At 23.0% G+C, this 19,973-nt stretch overlaps 2 protein-coding genes across 4 annotated transcripts in view; one reads left to right on the top strand and one right to left on the bottom strand.

Moving 5' to 3' along the window:
* The window catches only part of LOC114126213 (sex peptide receptor), a 196,193-nt gene that overhangs the window by 113,541 nt on the left and 62,679 nt on the right, over positions 1 to 19,973 (bottom strand). The window contains exons 1-2 of one of the 2 annotated variants that reach the window (XM_050206344.1): positions 3,768 to 3,839; positions 2,105 to 2,174 (exon numbers count right to left, since the gene is read on the bottom strand). The exons of the other annotated variant lie outside the window; for it this stretch is intronic. The gene's annotated coding sequence lies outside the window, so the exon portion shown is untranslated. Of the gene's footprint in view, positions 1 to 2,104; positions 2,175 to 3,767; positions 3,840 to 19,973 lie in introns of those variants that run through there. 2 annotated transcript variants of the gene reach the window in all.
* LOC114126212 (dynein regulatory complex subunit 3) lies at positions 4,035 to 6,230 on the top strand. Of its 2 annotated transcripts, none has more exons than XM_027990104.2 (4): positions 4,035 to 4,128; positions 4,186 to 5,054; positions 5,112 to 5,618; positions 5,925 to 6,230. In XM_027990104.2, exons 2-4 carry the CDS (start codon positions 4,234 to 4,236, stop codon positions 6,142 to 6,144), a joined length of 1,548 nt encoding a protein of 515 aa, XP_027845905.2. In that variant the 5' UTR covers positions 4,035 to 4,128; positions 4,186 to 4,233; the 3' UTR covers positions 6,145 to 6,230. The 2 variants fall into 2 exon arrangements, with proteins under 2 accessions (XP_027845905.2, XP_050062300.1); XM_050206343.1 differs by having other exon boundaries at positions 4,180 to 5,054.

Raw genomic sequence — 19,973 nt, 5'->3', positions numbered from 1 at the left:
CCTAGGTACTTAAGAATAACTTTTTGATAAATAATTTATATCTTCTATAAATATTTATATTTTATTTGAAAATCTATATAATAATAATTAAAATTAATGACCAATTAAACTTGTTATAATTATTTTTTAAAAAAAAACATGCATTTTAATGTTATCCGCAATACGACAAATTTTAACATGACAATTTTCATGTGAAATTTTTGAACCCTACGTTGTATTTATATTTGACAGATTTAAATAAATTTGTTTATTAAAATATTATACTCTTAGTTTATTTTACATATCACATAGGTAGTTAAATTTGTAATAAATATATACCACAGATCTATAGTATAGAGTGTATATATTATTATTTTTGATTTATGACCTTAAAAAAAAGTCGTTAGTTCTTTCCTTTCTTATTTTTTTTATTTTTACTCTCTTTTTTTCGTTAATAATCTATTTTGTGATTGAACACTACTGATAATGACGCCTGTTTGTATAAGAGTTCTCAAGGGGAACCGCGGAAAACAATAATAATAATGTGGGCCAGTTAACATGGAAGACGTACATTTATTTTTGTGATATTATAAATTCTGCGTTGGTCAATATTGTGTCATGCCGTAATAGCAGTTAGCATTTTTAGACGAAGCGGCGGGCAGTCATTGTTTTGACATGAGATCCTCGTGGGTGGGTGTATTTTTGTGCCTAATTGGTTCTTAATGTAAGTTGTGTATTAATAATGTGTTTGACGTAGGTACTTTAACATATAAGTATATATTTTTTCTAGTAGAGGTTCAATTATGGGTGTGGCTGAAAATCGGTCATTGTTTTAATTTTGATAAGTTCAATGTTTTGGTTGTACATGTAGTCATATATTATATAGGTATTATAACAAGATATTTTGAAATGTTTATTTATCAATTATTATTTATTATTATTATTTTGGTAATTGTATTTGAAATGGTTGTTATTATTAAAATTGCTATTATTTCAATCTACCTACTACTGTATAGTTGTAATGTTGTAATATTGTCATTATTAATAACACTGAATTCATAATTGAATCCTTAATCAAGCAAATTTGAGTGTGTGTGATGTATTTATTATGTATTTTAATTTTAATTTAAAAATGTACTAACTTTGCTGATTTTTTTAAATTTAGGTTAAGTTCATATAAAATATAAAATATAAAGTAATGTGTAATAATATATAGGTAGATATATACATTGTGTGCATGTTTTTATAGATTAACTTAAAATACATATATTGGTATCAAACATAATATTTACAACATATTATTCAAATAGTAAAGGTTTGGGTAAAATAAAGTTATAAATTTACACGGTTTTTAATGGTAGATTATATAGCTAAGTGTTTCTTTCATTTTTTTATCATACATATGAATAAAAGTTCATGTGTTTTATGAATATTGGCCATTTAAATACAATTTTGACTTATATTTAAACTTTTTAGATGGTTTTGATAATATAGTAATTTTAAATATTTGTAAATTTCGTCAAATCCGTAAACTTCCAGTATTTATTTTATTTAATTCTAGCACACGAGTACAATATTTGTTTTTATATTTTTATTTCTTCTATAATAAATATTTGTTGGTTGTATTGGCCTTAAAATATAATATCATATTGTATGAATTAATCAAATAAATAAAATATTCTTTAAAGTTCATTCACTGTTCATCATCTCGATTTAACAGAATAAAGAAACATCGAAGTAAACTCAATAATAATGTTTTAATTTTATATTTATATGTATGTCATCAATCTATAACTACAACAACAGGGTAGGTATCTACATTTTTATTTGAAAAAAAAAAAACGAATTTGTAGAGACTAGAGATCGCTAAAATGATCGATCTTTTGAATCCTCTTAGTTAAACAACTGTATATAATTTTTATTATACGTCATGAACTAAAGGTATTTAAGATCACACTGTTTTATATAATAGGAATCCCAAAAAGTCCATTACCTAAATAAAAATAAATAAATAATCCAGAAATCACAGGATAATAATTCGTTTAGTATAGTATATTATATATTATACTCAGCGGGTGTTAAACAGTATTATATATGTTACCGTAATTTAATTAGTTTTTATTACCTGTACAGTTTTTTTTTTTCAAAATGTTCATAGTAGGGTAGTTTATTACTTAAAATTGTTCAACCATCTTCTAAAAAAAATAAACTATGTGTAATGAGAATATAAAAGTACCAAGCGTAATAATATAAGCCATAACAATATAATATACTCTAACCATGTTTCACCAAGTTTGCTTATAACATTTTCTATTTATTTATTAGCAGATAAATTATACCTGTAAAACTCTAACTAACTATTATTGTATTTAATGATACAATTAAAATGGTTTTATTATATTTCACTATAATACATTACAAAATATGAACTATATCATTTGAAAGTTAAAAAATAAGTTATTTTAACTATAAAACAAATTAGAGAATACAATTAAGGCTGAGTTCATATATCTTTATTACACAAAAACAAATTAATTTTATTGGTCACGTGACTGGTTACTGGTCACCGACACTGGTTATGGTTGACATTTAACATAAAACAGCTCACGTTTCTAGAGAATTATATGCTTAATACATCATTTTTTTTTATTATACTGCATTTTTTTTAAGTAGGTTTATAAAGTTATATTTCTTTTACGTTTTTTTTTTTTTTTATTTGCATTAAATTTTATTGTTTAAACAATTAACATAAAACAATAATAAAGATACAGATCTATATAATAGTAAGTATAGTGTAGTATAGTAATTTATTAATCTAATTTGATATTTTTTTAAAAATAATCATAGTAACTACTGGATTTTGATACATACTACAATGATACTATTTTCAATGTTAATGTAAAATGTATTCCTTTTTTTAACCCAGGTACACTCTAGGTTGCTTTAATGATTGCTCTAAACTACTGTAGAAGTTAAGTCAAATGAAAAGAACCACTTATAATCAGTAAGTACAGTTTGATTTTTTTTTTTATGAATGTAAAAAACGCTCATGACCGTATTATTAGAATTTTTTTAACAATGAATACAATCAACTGAAAATATTTCAAATGGTTTTAGGCTTAAGTTCCGTCTGGTTTTATACAAGGGAAGTAAAATTATCAACACTACCGCGAGTTTTAGTCTAATAGTGGCTAGATAAGGAGTAAAGTAAATGTTGCCAAATTATAATGGTTAGTTGTCTTATCTTGTTGGTGTTCTGCCCAATGGTCTGTTTCTTTGACCATACAACATAATATAGGATTAAACAAAAGTATTAATCTAATGACATAGTATTATTACAGAACAGTATAGACTATAAGTAATGAATGGATTGTTGTATTCATAACAGGAAAACAAGGAATAGAAATAAGATTGAAGTCTATTTTTTTCATATATCATATGGATATACTTCAATGTTTTGTCCTTGGTTAATTGGTTCTGTAATCATTTAAATTTAAAAAACGTTCTATTATAACTTAATACATAATAACATAAAATATCTACCCAAGGTTAGGTTAGGATTTAATCAAACATGTACAAAATATAAATGTGTGGATGACAAAGATTTTAATTAAAAAAAAAAAATAATATAGATTTGCTTATTAAATGTATACTATTAATAATATATAGACATTTAATGTAAACTTTGCATATTATACTGTGCGTATTTGATTTGGTGTAATTTATTATATTTCAGGATATGTTTAAGTAATCTTTTTAATATTTAAGAATAAAATAAAGCCACTTACTTAATCTTAGTAGAATACCAGAAAAAATGTTGTCAATTACGTAAAAGTTAATTGATTAAATAATGAAAATTTAATTCCTGATACTATTGTGTGATTTTTAAGTTACCACGGCAATTATTTTATTCTAACAACAATGTAATGATTGTGTTTAGATAAAAAATTCATTAAAGTGGATTGAAAAAAAAATTTTTAATTGAAAAAGATCATTTAATGAAAACTTTAAGTTAGAAAATGTTTATTAAATACAACTAAAAACCATTAGTGAGTATTTGACAATAACTATGAAAATAATACATTTTTAATATACAAATACTAATAATTGAATAATTATATGTCAAAAATATTTATTTTAAGTTGCTAAGTAAGTCATATAACAACTATCTTAATCTGACTAAATTAATTAATAAAATAGTGTTAGTTTGATAATCATATAGTGTGTTTAAATGGTACTATTGATAACACAAATATGGATCTACCACAAGTAATTTCATCTGAAATTATTAAAAAATCATATTTGAAACATGAATGTTCGAAAGATGTCGCTCTCATACTATCGTTGGAACAAGAATTTGACTGGCAAATTATAAAAAAATTAAATTTGAGTCTTTTAAATATAGTGCACATTGTTGGATTAAGATTAATTACAAATTTAGAATGTTTAACACTGTCACACAACAAAATAAAAAAAATCGAAAACCTCGATTGTCTTACAAAACTGGAAGAACTGAACCTTTCATATAATAGAATAACAACAATTGAAAATCTTGATCATTTAACAAAGTTAAATATTTTAAGCTTAAGTGGCAACAAAATTTCTGAATTAAAAAATTTGGATAACAGTTTACAGTTACAGGCATTTTACATAAGCAATAATGAGATAACCGATATTAATCAAATATACTATTTGAAACGTTTCAAATATTTACAGTGCATGGACTTGTCAAATAATCCTGCTACCAATAATAATAGACAACTAATTGTTGATCAATTTCCAAAGTTAATATACCTTGATAATGTACATATAACAGCCGAGGAACGCTCATCAACTGTTGAAATTAACGACGAATACAGTTTAGCAGGTTCAGAGATATTGGGAGATTCAAACCTTATACACAAAGCTTTTTTAAACGAGACAGATGGTTTACAGTTTTTCAATTATTTATACCATGAAGATCTTGATGGTGAATTGTTGAGTAAATGGAACTCAACTGTTCGGGGGGCCTTTGCAACATATAAGAAACAAATTACTGATAGTGCAATGGAATTATACAATACAAGTCTACAAAAGTACTATAATGTGGTATATAAAATTGAAATATTTTCATTTAAATGGTTTTTTTTTAGATTGACGGTAAGAGATGAGATGTTTTCCAAGTTCAAAATGAGTCATAACAGATTTGAAAGAAAATTAACTTATGAGAGCCGTGATATTATAAAAGAATTTGAAGAAATAAGAAGACTAAGGATGGAACCTACTGAACAACAATTAATGGATATTGAAACAAATGGAATGGGCATTAGTCAGGATTCATTTGGAGTTGGAGTTGAAAATGATCATTTTTCAATTGAATCCTTTGTTTCTGTTTCCGAAGGCGATATAATTATAATGAAAAGGAAATTGCACAAAAAAAACATTTATATGAATAAAACTATCATGGATCTGATAAGCAAATATACAAAGCTTGTAGAAGAAGAACTGAAATTATTTTTGGAATTGTTAGTTCCAATATTTTTTAATATGCGTGCAATTATAAGTACTTATTCTGAAATATTGAGTGAAAATGTTAGGTTGGCGGTAAATAATCCCATAAAAATAATACCAAAGGAGTTTATAAATCACTTTGGGAATAGGTGAGTATACATGAATAGAATCAATTCAATTTGAATATAACATATCTTATTTTGTATAATTATACTAAAACAATGTACCTATATATATAATAATAACCGATGTATTATAAAAATTTGTTATTGTAATTTGTATAAAAATTAATCACAAAAAATGCACAACATTTATAATTTTAATTTGTATTTCAATTATATATATTGTAAATATATTTTAACCTTTAAAAATTATTTAAAAAAAAAATGAGAATAATTTAATTGATAAAACAACAAACTTACCTACCTATATTTAAAAGATCTTATGACTTTTAGATTTGCAATAAATGATGCTGTAGTAAAAATGTCTGATAAACATATGGAAATGATATATAAGCGTGAAGAACTACTTAATTCTAATGCAAAAAAATGGGCTGCAAAATCAATTGAAGATTTGAAAAATTCTGAAAAGCAAAGATTTTGGATGGTATTTGAAGAAATAACTAAATATTGTGATAATGTAACGATTTGGCTTAAATCTTTAAAAAAACTATAATATCCTGGAAAAATGTTTAACTAGATAATATTAGTTATCTACAAAGAGTATGTTTTAGTTTAATTAATACAGATAATTATATAAAAATCATAAAAAAGTATGTTTTAGTTTAAAAATATCAATAAAAAAAACATTATTATGATTAATTATTAGTAAAACCACTTTCATTTTATCATTTGTTTAGTAATTGACAAGTTTTTACACAATTAAACTATACTATATTGTATTACATATTCAGTAAGTAAGTTAATAAACCACAGTTTACAGTAGTAAATATAACTATTTATGACCTCCGAAAAATGCTGTAGGTAATATTATAAATTATAAATATTTTAAACCATTCTTATGAATATTTCTCTTGAAAAAATTGTAAATTCAGAGAACATTTTTTTTTTAAAAAAAGCTTTAAGTTTATTTAAATTTATTTGTCGTTTATTTCAATGATATTATGTTATGGTATACTGTTTTTGAGAAAATCGGCTAGTTTAAACAACAATAAACAGCATTAAACGATTAAAAGGGTTTCTAGTTGTTACTGTTTGTTTTACCTACATTGTAATATGGTTAATGTATTCATGTTTTTCTCATGAGCTAAATATACAATACAAAATGGAAATAATTTAATATAAGTTATGAATAATGCTAGTGAAAGTGGACATGTCATATTCAAGAATAGATATAAAAAATAAAAGCAATACCTTTGGAGGTATTATACCTGAAATTAAATTAACGTAGGTAATTTAAAAATAAATACTTATTTATTAGTTAATCTCAGATAATTAAAAAAAAATATTGTTCAATTAATTGCATAATTTGGTTTTGGTTTTTAGGATGTTTTTTGTTTTACTATATTAATTTAAACGAAATAAAAATATATTGTTAAGTTAATCGTGTTATTATTTTAGAATCTATGAAAGGTGATAAAAATAATGGTTTTACAAAAATGTGTTTTATTTTATTTTTTTTATTTTACTGACTTCAGATTTAGGAGCAATTTAATTGCACTTTTTTTGTAGTAGGTTGAAAATAGATAACTTTAGATAATTGACATTTAAGAAAAAGTAATACATAATTACAGTAAAACCTCTTTATAACGGAATTGCTTGTGATCAACAATTTTTTCGTTATAAAGAGTTTTCCGTTATGGGGAAGTAGAATTATATTATATTTTTTGATCAGGGACTATTGATATTTTCCGTTATAAGGAGGAATCAGTTTAATAGAGGATTCGTTATGGAGAGGTTTTACTGTATTACCATTTTCTAGACATGATATGACTTTATTTTAAAAATATTTTAGACATTTAAGAGCTATTTATGACATTTAATGTTTTTAACTTAAAAAGATTTTTTCGATTTATGGCAGTAACATTTTTTTTTTAACAAAAAAAAATAAATTGAAAATATAGTATACGATTTTTAATAATATGTTTTTTTTAGTAGCAATTTAAAGTAAAGAGTAAAGATATTAAGTCTTAATTTTGAAAGTAAACAGTTGCAAGTTATTTTGTAGTTAAAAATGTATAAAACTCGTTGTATTAATAGCTAAAGCTTTAAAATTGAACACAAGATTTCTTATTAGTTGTTCTTTTAAGAATTCAAAATAAAAAGTTAGTCAAAAAACCTCCTTCGTTTTTTAGAGCGTTTTAAAATAAAATATTATTGATTTCATCGAATATAACTAGTACAAAAGTAGAAATTTATCATAAATAATTAATAAATGTTGGTTATTATAATTTGAATAATATTGAGAATAAGCATTTGAAAAATTCTAGTATTCTACCATAATAATTTAAACACCTTAAACTAATATAAATAATACATCATGGCGACTTAACCAGTTTTATTTTTATTTTTATTTGATTGCAATTTATTTTGAAATCTGTAAATATTATTTTTAATTTTAAAATATTATAATACGATACTGAAATATTACTATTTATGGATTCTGATAATATTATGTTAAATAATATAATAATATAATTAGATAATATTATATTATGTATTTATTTTGGTAATTTTTTTTTTTTTTTTATTGAAAAATATTCATAATAGTGTACAGAACTAGAATACAAATATATATATATGTAGTAGAATTAATTTACCCCTTTAAGCGATGCTTGTGATGGGGTAAATGAGTTATTTGACAAAATTGTATGATACTTTACAAAATACAAAGACTAAATTTCTAAAACTTAAAATTAAAGCTCACTAAACAGCCAGTTTACCTATAATAGATTTCTTATTTATTATAACGTTAGATTTTTTATTTACATTATTAAATATACTTTGTTTAAGATACAAAGGCATTGCATTGAAGTTTGTAGGACCTAAATAATCCAAAAAATGTTTATCAATATTTTTTTTTGTATACTTAACTTGTAGATCATATGCTCTACATTCACGTTTATTTAAATTTTTATGATCGATATTTCTAGAAGCACTTAAAATGGAAAATTGTGCATACAGAGACCTGACTGGCAATACCTCCAACTCTTTGTAGTTAGAAACTGTAGAGCCTTTTAAATCATACTTATTTAAACAGATTCTTACCGCTTGGTTTTGTTGGGTTTTTAATGGCCTTATTGCATTGTCAGCACAACCTCCCCACATTAATAACCCATATTGTAAAATTGATTTATATAAAGCATTGTATATGATACACATAATACTTTTGCACAATATTTTATTTAGAGTGTATAATTTAAAAATAATAGATCTTAAACGCATAGTTAAGTCCGTTATATGTATATTCCATCGTAAGAAACAGTCAATGATTAAACCTAAATATTTTACTCTGGTTACGCGAATTATTTTTTGACAGATACAGGAAGTTAAGAAGACATTTGTAATGTATTACAATTTAATAATTAATTACAAATTGCATGATTTTTTCCTTACAGTACATGCTATAAAATATTTTATTTACATATTTTATTGACTTCTTAAAAATGTATTTGATTTCTACCAAGTATAATACAATATGTGTACAATATTATATTTTTATATCACGTTCATACAGTTTATAATTTAAATTTTTAACTGAATAAATAATTTAGAGTTTAAAATACCATACACATCTTTTTTTTTTTTTTATCTATTTCAACTCTTCAACACTAGTTCCAAGTATGGAATATAAAACGAAATTTCAATCACCTATAACGTTAGGGTGTAAATTAAACTGATATACACAATGCATTCGTCGGACTAACAAACTGCTAGCAACCATCCCTATAATAAATCGAAATACCATTACAAGATAAAGCGCATAGGAAAACGTATCCTTAAACAGAGAGAATGTTGATGAAATAGATTGGATAACAATTTAATCCCCGGAAATGTAAAATAAAGAATTTTTTAATATCTGGCTTAAAACCAAACTATTAAATTGGTACAATATAAAATCAGATAAAGCCGATTGATGGGTTATATATGTAAATATGCAAATAACAACAAAACAATACCGCATGCATGACGTGTTAATTAAATCATGAATGTGAATGTTACATTTTTTTCTGTGTCATAATTGATTCTCAGTCATGGTTTTGCATGGTTTCTAACATTTTTTCAAAATATTTATTGCTCCTATGAAATTACCAACAAATTTAAAATATCACCAATCAAAAATTACTATTTTGGTTAGATTTCCAACTTGTAAATTATAAATTTAGTAAATTAATTGTTCGTGTTTATTATTTTTATTTTTTTTTTTTGAAAAATATAATAATTATTATTATAATGTAATTTAATTTTCATTATGAAAATTAAGCAATAAAATATTACTTTTGCTAAAATTAAAGAATTTTTTATTTTTATAAATTAATATAAATATTTTGGTAATGTATTTTTTGTGACGTGTAACAATTATTTAAAAACAATGAAATTACGAAAGATAAAAAGCCTAACATTACAATTTTACATGATAATATAAAACAAATAATATAACATCAGAATGATTATATTTAATGATTAAATTATATTTTAAATCTAGTTACAATGCTTATTCTATGAAGAACTAGAACTGTTATTACATGAATTTATTGTAACTGTGTAACTGATACCTAACATACTCAAAGCAAAATGATTTTGTTTTTATATTCCTAAATTTCGAACCAGATAGGAATAACTCAAATATTCAATATCAGTTCAATTTTCTACACCAAATTGAAAACAGCTTGATATGGAAATTCAAATAATGTAAAAAATCACACATGACTGTAATATGAATCTAAAAAAAATATTTATAATACTTCAAAGCACTTTCTTAAAACGCTAATGGAATGATAAAATTATATATATATATATAAAAAAAATACATATATTACAAACTAAACAAACATATTGTATTAATCATATTAGATATAAACTATACAAGATGTGTACATAACAAATATTCTTTAATAATAGAGATATTGGATATTAAGTACAAAAAATAAACGATTGAAACTTTCCTGGTACAATTATACTAATTTGTTCTATTTTAGCTAAATTATCATTTCGAGGTTTTTACACAAGACGTCATTTTGCAATAAAAAAAAAATATGTACTAATTACAGTTGCGTTAATACGTTTACTGATTCGTCCATTTCTAGCAAAAAACCGCAATGTTATAGTCATCGATGCTTTACATATTTACTGCTGATTATTATGTTAAAAAAACCCATACATTTACAAAACTTGCAGAACATGAAGTATTGAGAATTAGTGTTAAGGAACTAAAGACAAAACATTTTTATTGATTATAAATAGTTTCGAATATTTTCAGACAACGAATAGTGCTAATATGTTAATATATTATGCATTTATATTATATTTACGTAGTTTTTAATCATAATAGATGAAATTAATATCCAACGCTTAATTGATACTATATTTCGATCATCAAGCTATTTGATCTGTTCATCTGCCATATTGATGGATGATAATGAATCAATATTCTCTAGAGCGTCTTTAATGAAATAAACAATACCTATATTATAATAGCAGATTAATTAACAATGTACGCATTATTAAAATGGCCATTATTTTGTTAAATATCGAATATCAAACATTACAATTGAATCTATTGATAACATTATAAATACATAATTATGTTATAAGGAAATGTTTTATTTGTGGTTTACATATTATCATTATATTATACTTTTTTTAAATTTGTTATAAACTAAAAACAAAATATCAGGCAGGCTTAAACTGTTTTTAATTAAACCACTCGTAAGTATTCTATAGGTTTTTATAAATCACAAGCGCCTAAATTTTGAATTGTTTAAGAATATATGTATATTTTCTCAGTGTTTTAATTAATGTAGTTAATAAGAAAAGAAATTAAAATAAATAAAAATAATCTATATTTCAATCAACATTTTGGTTCAAAGTGTGTTAATGCTCAAAAAGTGTGATAATGACATTGGCTATTTTCATAAAATAAAATATTGTAGAACAAAGTCATACTCTTTATTTTATTATACTTAGCTTAAAGTATATAAAATAGGTATAATCTATATTTGTCATAAGTCGTTTATAAATATTATTTTAAATTATCTACACAAAAATCTACAATTGAAAAAATAAGTTATCATAAATATAGTTATAAATTATCATTTTCATCAACCAGTATAACAAACAATAAATTACATCTTTGTAGATCTAACACATCGCATGTTTTAAAGTCATAGACAATGTATGTGCACTCTAATACTTTTCTAAATTAAATATATTAATGAAAAAGGGTATGTAAAAATTATTTTTTTTTCACAAAGTAAGTAAAATAAAATTTAGTTTAATTAATATACTTTTTTAAACTATAATAACGTTATAGATTTGTGTTTTGTATATTTAAACTATAATTTAAAATATATTTATATATATATATATACAACGATAGTATACTTATTTGTAAATAATGATATTTTTTGTAAAATACCTTTATGTTTCTTCCCGGTCTGAATAAAAAATATGTAAAACTTTTTTGATAAAAACATTGATTAAACAATTTGATAGGCTTTAGATGAGAGTGATATTAAGTTTTAGTTTTTGCATATAACATAATATATCATATAATTTTTGTTTTTCATTATATAGTTCCAGTAGTACTTTATAGTATCTACTTATGTAGTTAAAGCGATATTATCTCATATGTTTAGTATATATTGTAGGTTAATATGTACCATGCCAGTATAATGTTTGTTGGAATTTGTTTTATTTCCTCGGAGATTTGTATCGTTGAAATACTAAATTAAACTTTTTGCCTGGACATAGAAGAAAATAACATGCGTTATTAGTGTTATTACACGCTCAAGCGTCACCTGGCTCCATATTGCGTAGTTTGATCGCAGCCAAATGCGTCTGGGGATATCGATATACGTAGGTATAACAATATAATAATATATAAAATTCGCACACACGTATAGAACAAGACAATAGTAATATGTCAACAAAGTTACTTAGGTCCCGATGGTGCCAAGTATATGTGAGATGCAATAAGGATTTTTCCGAAAATCGACATTATTTGTGTTATAACACTTCGATGTTTCCTAGAAGCTGAAAATGCTCCCAAGATTTCAAATAAGTGAACTGTATTTCAGGTATCTAACCGTATTTTGGATAGTTTAATATCCCCACACAAAATGAACACTGTAGTAAATTGACATTCGAAACACGTCAGATATAATACATACATATACACGTAGTGCGTGAATCCAATTATAATTACTAAATAGATACTTCGGTTATTATGTTAAATCATTTCGACTGTATAGAGGTATTACTTTTCTTATTCGTTACATGAAGTTAAAAGTTCTAATGAAATAATAAATGCGTAATGCTTTACACGATCCGTGTTTTAACAACGTGTTTGAAATTGTGTTTAGAACTTGTATTTACTACGAACTAAACTCATTTAAAACTCCTTAAAGTTATTATAATGTGAAATACATTTTATGCATGCTATTAAAAACTATACCTATAATGGTAAAATAAATACTAACAAATATCACATTAAAACCACGAAAAAATGAGAACTTGTTTATTTTATTATTATAATAAATTATATAATTTTCCATATTATAATTATTTAATAGTAAAATAATAAACCTTAAACGAAAAATATAAAATATAATAATGTAATAACAATATTTTTTCACAAATATATATTTTAAGACTGATAATGTATAATAATTAAAATGACTTAATAAGTTGCAAAATGATAAAAAATGGGTAATACTTACAGATAGATAATTTAATTAATACATTTAAGATACTTAATGAATGCAAATACTGGACAATAATGTACCTATTTCAATAAAGTACGTACTTAGATGCTTATAATAATAATAATAATATTTAAAATTAAATGTATTCATTATGTTTATGTTATCTGAATAATAATATATACTATACTTGTATTTAGTTTGATCATAAAAAGTATCAAATTATTATATAACGAATATTTTCAATTTAAATTATTATTGGTCTTAACGATGTAGAACAACTGGTTGCATATTATTATTTAAAAATCCAAATTAAAGATTTATTTTTTTCAAAGATTCGTTATTTATAAATTTTACATATACGTATTATGTATATTTTATAGCTATATAAATAAAATGTAAGGCGATTTAGAGAAAATTGTAAATAAGTGTTTTGAAAAATGGTATACTTTTCTGTGAATTATTATCATTTTTTTTTTTTTTTTTTTGACATCATTTTTGTGTGTTAAAGTGTTCTAAGAGCTTGCTAAAAATAGTATTTGAATAGGTATATTGTAATCACGTATTTTTTTTTTTTTTTTAATAAGACAATTGTAAAATTCTCATTTTATTTCAATAAATAACAAAATATCGATAAAATTTAAATAAGTACGATGTATAAGTATTGTAAATTCATTATACTAGATAGTGTTCATTTTTACTGAAGGATAAACATATAAAATAATATGAATAGTAAATAATTTTTTTTTTTTTATATTTTATTAATTGATTTATACTTATAGGTATAAATATTTAAATTTTGAAAAACTAATAAACGTTTTATATTATTAATTAAAAGTTATTCATCATATAAATCTTCGTTTCTGAAATAAATATGATAAAGAATTAGTTTGGATTAAATTAATAAAAAAAATATAAATTAAATATTAAGAACAATCATATTTGAAAATGATATCATGTGGTTTTATTTATTTTCATTAAATTTAAATTTATTATTTACTATTTAATAAAATATTTCAATATTCTCTGTGTATTCAACAATTTGATTTATTTATTTTATCAGAGTTTATTTACCAAATAAGGAAAGAATGATCTTTGTTGTTATTTTTTTTAACAATATTATTGTGTGAGTCATTGATCCGACTAATAATTGAAATGAAATGTAAAAATAACATTATGTATTATAAGTGTATTTAGTTATTCAGTCATAAACAAGAAAATAAATAATAATAAAATATCTTACACACACAAGTGACTGTATTAGTAGTAATAAATAACTTAAATTCTTTTTATACAACTGTATATTTGAATATATATATATACCTTAATATAAAATTAAGGTTTTATAAATATTTATACATGTACATGCCACAATAATAAATAAATAAATAAAATTATTTTTATCACAAAAAATGTAAACATTGCAGATATGAAACTATTTTTTTTTTTTTTATTATTAAATCTTGGTAATTAGGCAACGTTCATTATTATAATATTTTTAGTCATTTAGTATTTTGATCGAATAATGAAATAAAATGAAAAGAAATGATGAAACTTAAGAAATAAAAATAAAAACCCTCATCTCTTATAATCTACTGTAACCGTAGAATCAAAAAATATTCATCTTAAAGACACATGACCGCCGAACATTAGCCAAATTTAAGAAATAAATTGATTATTCCAGGAGACTAGATTTAAACATATATATATTAAATACATTGTAACATAGTATAGTTTCTACTAAATTTATTAAATATAAATTGAAAAATTTTAATTATTTTCTATCAATTTATTGATACAGTGTTCGATGGACAACGTACGTGTTCAAATTGATGTAATTAATTAAAGTTTAAATTGAAATGTTTTACTACTTATGCTTATATTTATTTATCATTCGTAAAACTTGTGACTATGCCAATGAGGTATATAAATCCATTATAATACAACTGTAAATAAAATTAAACTACATAAAAATAATGATAGATTGAATAATTTTCAATTGTATTTATTTTGACAAACATTTTAGGAACCACAAAACAAGAATTATAAGATAATTAATAATTTTGTACGTTTTGACAAAATGTTTTTCAATGTGTATAAGTTCAATGTATATAGTTCATCAAAATAATATGATTTCATTGGTTTATTAAAATTGTTTAACACAGAGTGCTTAAGTTCTTTTTAGTTTTTTGATCTTCAGTGAAAGGGTAAAAATGAAATTCAAAAATGTTATCAGATATAATTATGTATATTTTAGATTTTTCGGTTATATTGAGAAGTTACGTGCTTGGCCTAAATTTCTTAGAAGAAAATGTAATAAAAGTATAAAAAGTATTACATTTTTCTGCTTTTGTACAATCGCATTTATTATTACAGCGCACAAAAAATTGTGTAACAAGAAAATGGACGTATGTTCTTAGAGTTTTCATAGCTATCCTTATGTAGGGTAACTGGAGCATGAATTGAAATCCTGTTTCGTATTGCTCTGCATTTTATTACTTTCATAGCTTCATAGAATCACGACATTTGTATAAAATAACATAATCGAAATTTCGTAAGTATTTATTCGTTATTATTTTCTTGTTGGGTGATTATTTATACTTTCTATTAACAGTGTAACAGTGGGGCGTAATTTCCATAGCATCGTAAAAATCTTATGAAATAATTTCGACATATTCTTGGTCTATATTCGTTTTTATTTTCACAGTGTGTAATTATTTCTTATTTCGGTTATACATATTGTATACGACAAACTAAAACAATAATTCACAAATAACATTTAAGTATATTATCTTTACATTAAAAAATATTGTTTTATTAATTCACTATGTTATCAATAATTTATAATCATAAGATTTAATGTTTTAGATAGTAAAATGCAATATAATACATTGTAAGAAATATATGTAAAATGGAACTTTAAACGTATTTTACATTTATTTCTCAAATATAATTTATCACGTTATGGATTATTACAATATACACCAACTCACTACAGTATAAAATATGTAACTTCAGATTGATTGAGTAGGTACAGGTACATAATAATAATTATTAATTTAAATACATTCAAGTGCTTGTTGTTATACCGTGACAGTTAACACGTCATATAGAGTCAACATAAAAATTAACAAGCGTAAAGCAATTTTTGTCGGTGTACCACAAAATATAGTTATTAAATCGAACATTCAATAGTATTTTGGATTTATTTAAAAGCAAAAACCTGGCGATAATAAAATAAAAACACATTATCAAGCGTATTTCCATTTTAGGATCCACTAATAAAATGCCGGTTTTTTCATCGACAAACATATATTTACTATTTCAAGTAGCCATAAACTTGTTCGTAGACAATACTTTCCTAAATAACAATAAAAATTCTACAACATGCGAGATATCCTGACTATAAATACGAAGGGGACGTTTGATATCACGTGTTTACATCATTACAACAATAATAATATTATATAGATTGGATGAGCAGATACATTTAAACCTAAACTGGACTTCAGTTCTGAAAAAGGTTTGTTCTTTTAAATATTTATAGAGTATTATGGATATACGATAAAATATTAGATTTTCTTCATGAATTTGTTATAAGTCATACAAAAAAAATTCGATACGATTCACCAAACACGAGTTGTATTATGCATTTTCGATTTTGCGGAAGTAAATTTATATAATGCGAATTTATTATACAAACTAAAATTACGACTGATTGTTTTCACTTTTAGTTTTAATTACATATCTATTGTTATTTAAAAACGCTGATGATTTTTTTTTTTTTTTGAAATATTTCTGTTTCATTTTTCAAATTGTCAAATATTGGTAATTATTCTATAGAAAACAGACAATGCAACGAAAAGTTAAATATAAATATTACACTTATGATTATATGATATATTCCATTATTTGTATTACATTTTGAGTTCAATACTGTTTTTTAAAAATAACTCAAATATAGCAATATTATATATAGTTATATTATATCATATAGGTATTGGATATAGGAAAAATAGAAAAGACATCGTTCGTGTGGAGTTCTTTGATTTATTGATAAGTTTGTTCATTTTCAATAAGCCCTGTCAAACTTCTCAGACGAACAATACCAAAGGGCGTTCATTCATCTTGTAATACAGAAAAAACAATAAATTAGTTTTGTCGTGTAATAGGATCGAGTTTATCAAAAAGACATAACATTTTATTTTGACCGGTAAAATAGTTGGGTCCTGTCGCCCTGGTATGGGTCATTTTCTGCTCCTAATATTTTACACTCGATCGTAAACTATATAAAAATCTTCATAGCAAATATTTGGCTCATCTAGTTCTGATTACCCACTCTATTGTTACGGTAGATACATCTATTTATATATGATCAAATTGTGATAATATTTGATGATCAATTTTATAAAATCTAAAATTTTTAATTTAATAAAATTTAAATGATAGTTATGCGTATAACATAATTATTAAAAGCTTAATAAGTATACAGCTTAATAATAATGCTGATAATGATAACGAACAATTCCAAAAATATATAATGGGAAAACATTCACAATACAAATTAAATTTATAAATGGTTTCGATGTTATTTTAATCATATTTATCATCGTATTCCATACAAAGAACTCACTCGAATCACTTGAAGTCCATCATCGCGAGAATTAGTATACCACATATTATATTATCTACCTACATACTATGAACAACAATAATATTTTTTCTGAATTAAATTAAGACTATACAACCGATTAAGTTAAGTACTTACGTGTAGATTACGTAGTCAGTACTTATATGTAAGGAAATGTTATACAGGAGAAATGTATTCAAGGCATGACATACAAAATACTGTATCTTACTATATAATATAAAAGAATATTTTGCGCAAGCACGAAATCAACACATGGAAGGCTAAATAATTATTTCTATGTGACGATGCCGATTCTAAGCAATTTAATTTATTGATAAATACATGTGTATTTTCAAACGTATAATTAATATATATAGTATTAAGATAATTGGTTTTAAATAATCTGAAGGGTTAACAAATAAAAATGTGTACTTAGTGATATTATAGCTATTTCATGTACTACAAAAGAATATCATTAAACTATAGTTATTGGTTAAACTTGATAGTTTTTTTTTTTTATTTGCGATAGTTTATAGTATAATAATATAAATAGATCAAATATAGGACTTTGAATACAATTTTAAAATACATGATTTACAATATACGTAAGTTTGTAAAATTCCACGGTGCCTTCTTACCTTAGGCTGGTGGACTTATATAATGAATGTAATAACTAAATAACATAATATTAAAAACTATTATTTAATAAAGTATAAAAATATATTTGATATAAATACTATATTCATATTAAATTCAGATGAAAGAACTTATTATTGTTTGTGAGCTAACAAGAAAAATATGTTTACATTTTCAGTCATACCATTGAAATGAATTCATTTTAAATTCAAAGAATGTGTTATATAATGTCATATGTATAAAAATATTTACTCGTATTATTTAAATAATAAAGTTCACCTAAATAAGTCTCTATTAGACAACAGTACTAAAAATATATTTGTATAATATTATACTTGAAATTTTGAAATTAGAAATAAATGTATTAGTTTTACAATTATGCGTCTGTTGAAGATCAAATCTTTAGAAACTCTAAGAAAGCTTCAAACTTAAACTTTATTTGGTTATTCGTCAACTATAAAAATATTCTATATTTTCAAAACTACAGAAAATATGTATTTACCTATATAGAAAAATATGAATATTTTTAAAATTTTGGTGCACTTAAAAAAAAAATCAGTAGTACAAACTTTAAAATTTTCTAATTGTCTATATTTTGCATATTATTTTATATAAACAATGAATTTATAAAAATAATATTATTTATACTCATGTTAAACTATATGACCATGCATATACTATCATCGGCATAAAGTACCGTCATTATTGGCGTATAAGTTAATAATCGTAATGTATAATACGTATTATATATGTTAATTTAAATTATTATATTTGTATGCAATGCATAAGTAAAAATTAATTCTACCAAATGTAATAATAATATAAAAATGAATGAAAAATAGTTATATTAATAAATTATCATATAATTTTATAAATGAAGTATGACACATCACCTCTTCTCAGAATTTTTATTTTTGTATACAATGATTAACACGGAGTCCAAATTTAAAACATCCATTACTAAGATTTACTAAATGACAATGACATGTACTTGAAATATATTAAAGCGCCTTTTCTAGTTCTTTTTTATGAATGAATATTTTTAAACTCTAGAAAATTTGAAAATCATTTGTTATAACAATGTTTAATAATTTTCTCATAAACAAAATAAATAAAATAGTATAATCTTAATATATTTATTATGTTTTTCTGGTGATTTTCAGAATTCTTAGTATTCTTTTATATTTAAATAACTGTTTATATACATATATATATGTAATATGTTTATCGATTTAAGTATTAAACATAATAAACAATTAGATTAATTAAAATGTATAAAAAATAATTGATATTATGTAGTATTGAGTATTGACCCTTTGAATTAATAATTTTAATATGATTTAATCAATTAGATAT

Source organism: Aphis gossypii, chromosome X (assembly GCF_020184175.1).
Source record: "Aphis gossypii isolate Hap1 chromosome X, ASM2018417v2, whole genome shotgun sequence".
Classification (NCBI taxonomy): Eukaryota; Metazoa; Arthropoda; class Insecta; order Hemiptera; family Aphididae; genus Aphis; species Aphis gossypii.
Note: the sequence above shows the minus strand (reverse complement) of the source record. Positions and strands in the feature narration are given on the sequence as shown.

Coding starts and splice junctions, on each gene's coding strand:
- LOC114126212 (XM_027990104.2), top strand. CDS start 4,234: ATGGATCTACCACAAGTAATTTCATCTGAAATTATTAAAAAATCATAT. Junction 5,055..5,111: donor TACAATACAAGTCTACAAAA/GTACTATAATGT, acceptor GTTTTTTTTTAG/ATTGACGGTAAGAGATGAGA. Junction 5,619..5,924: donor ATAAATCACTTTGGGAATAG/GTGAGTATACAT, acceptor TATGACTTTTAG/ATTTGCAATAAATGATGCTG.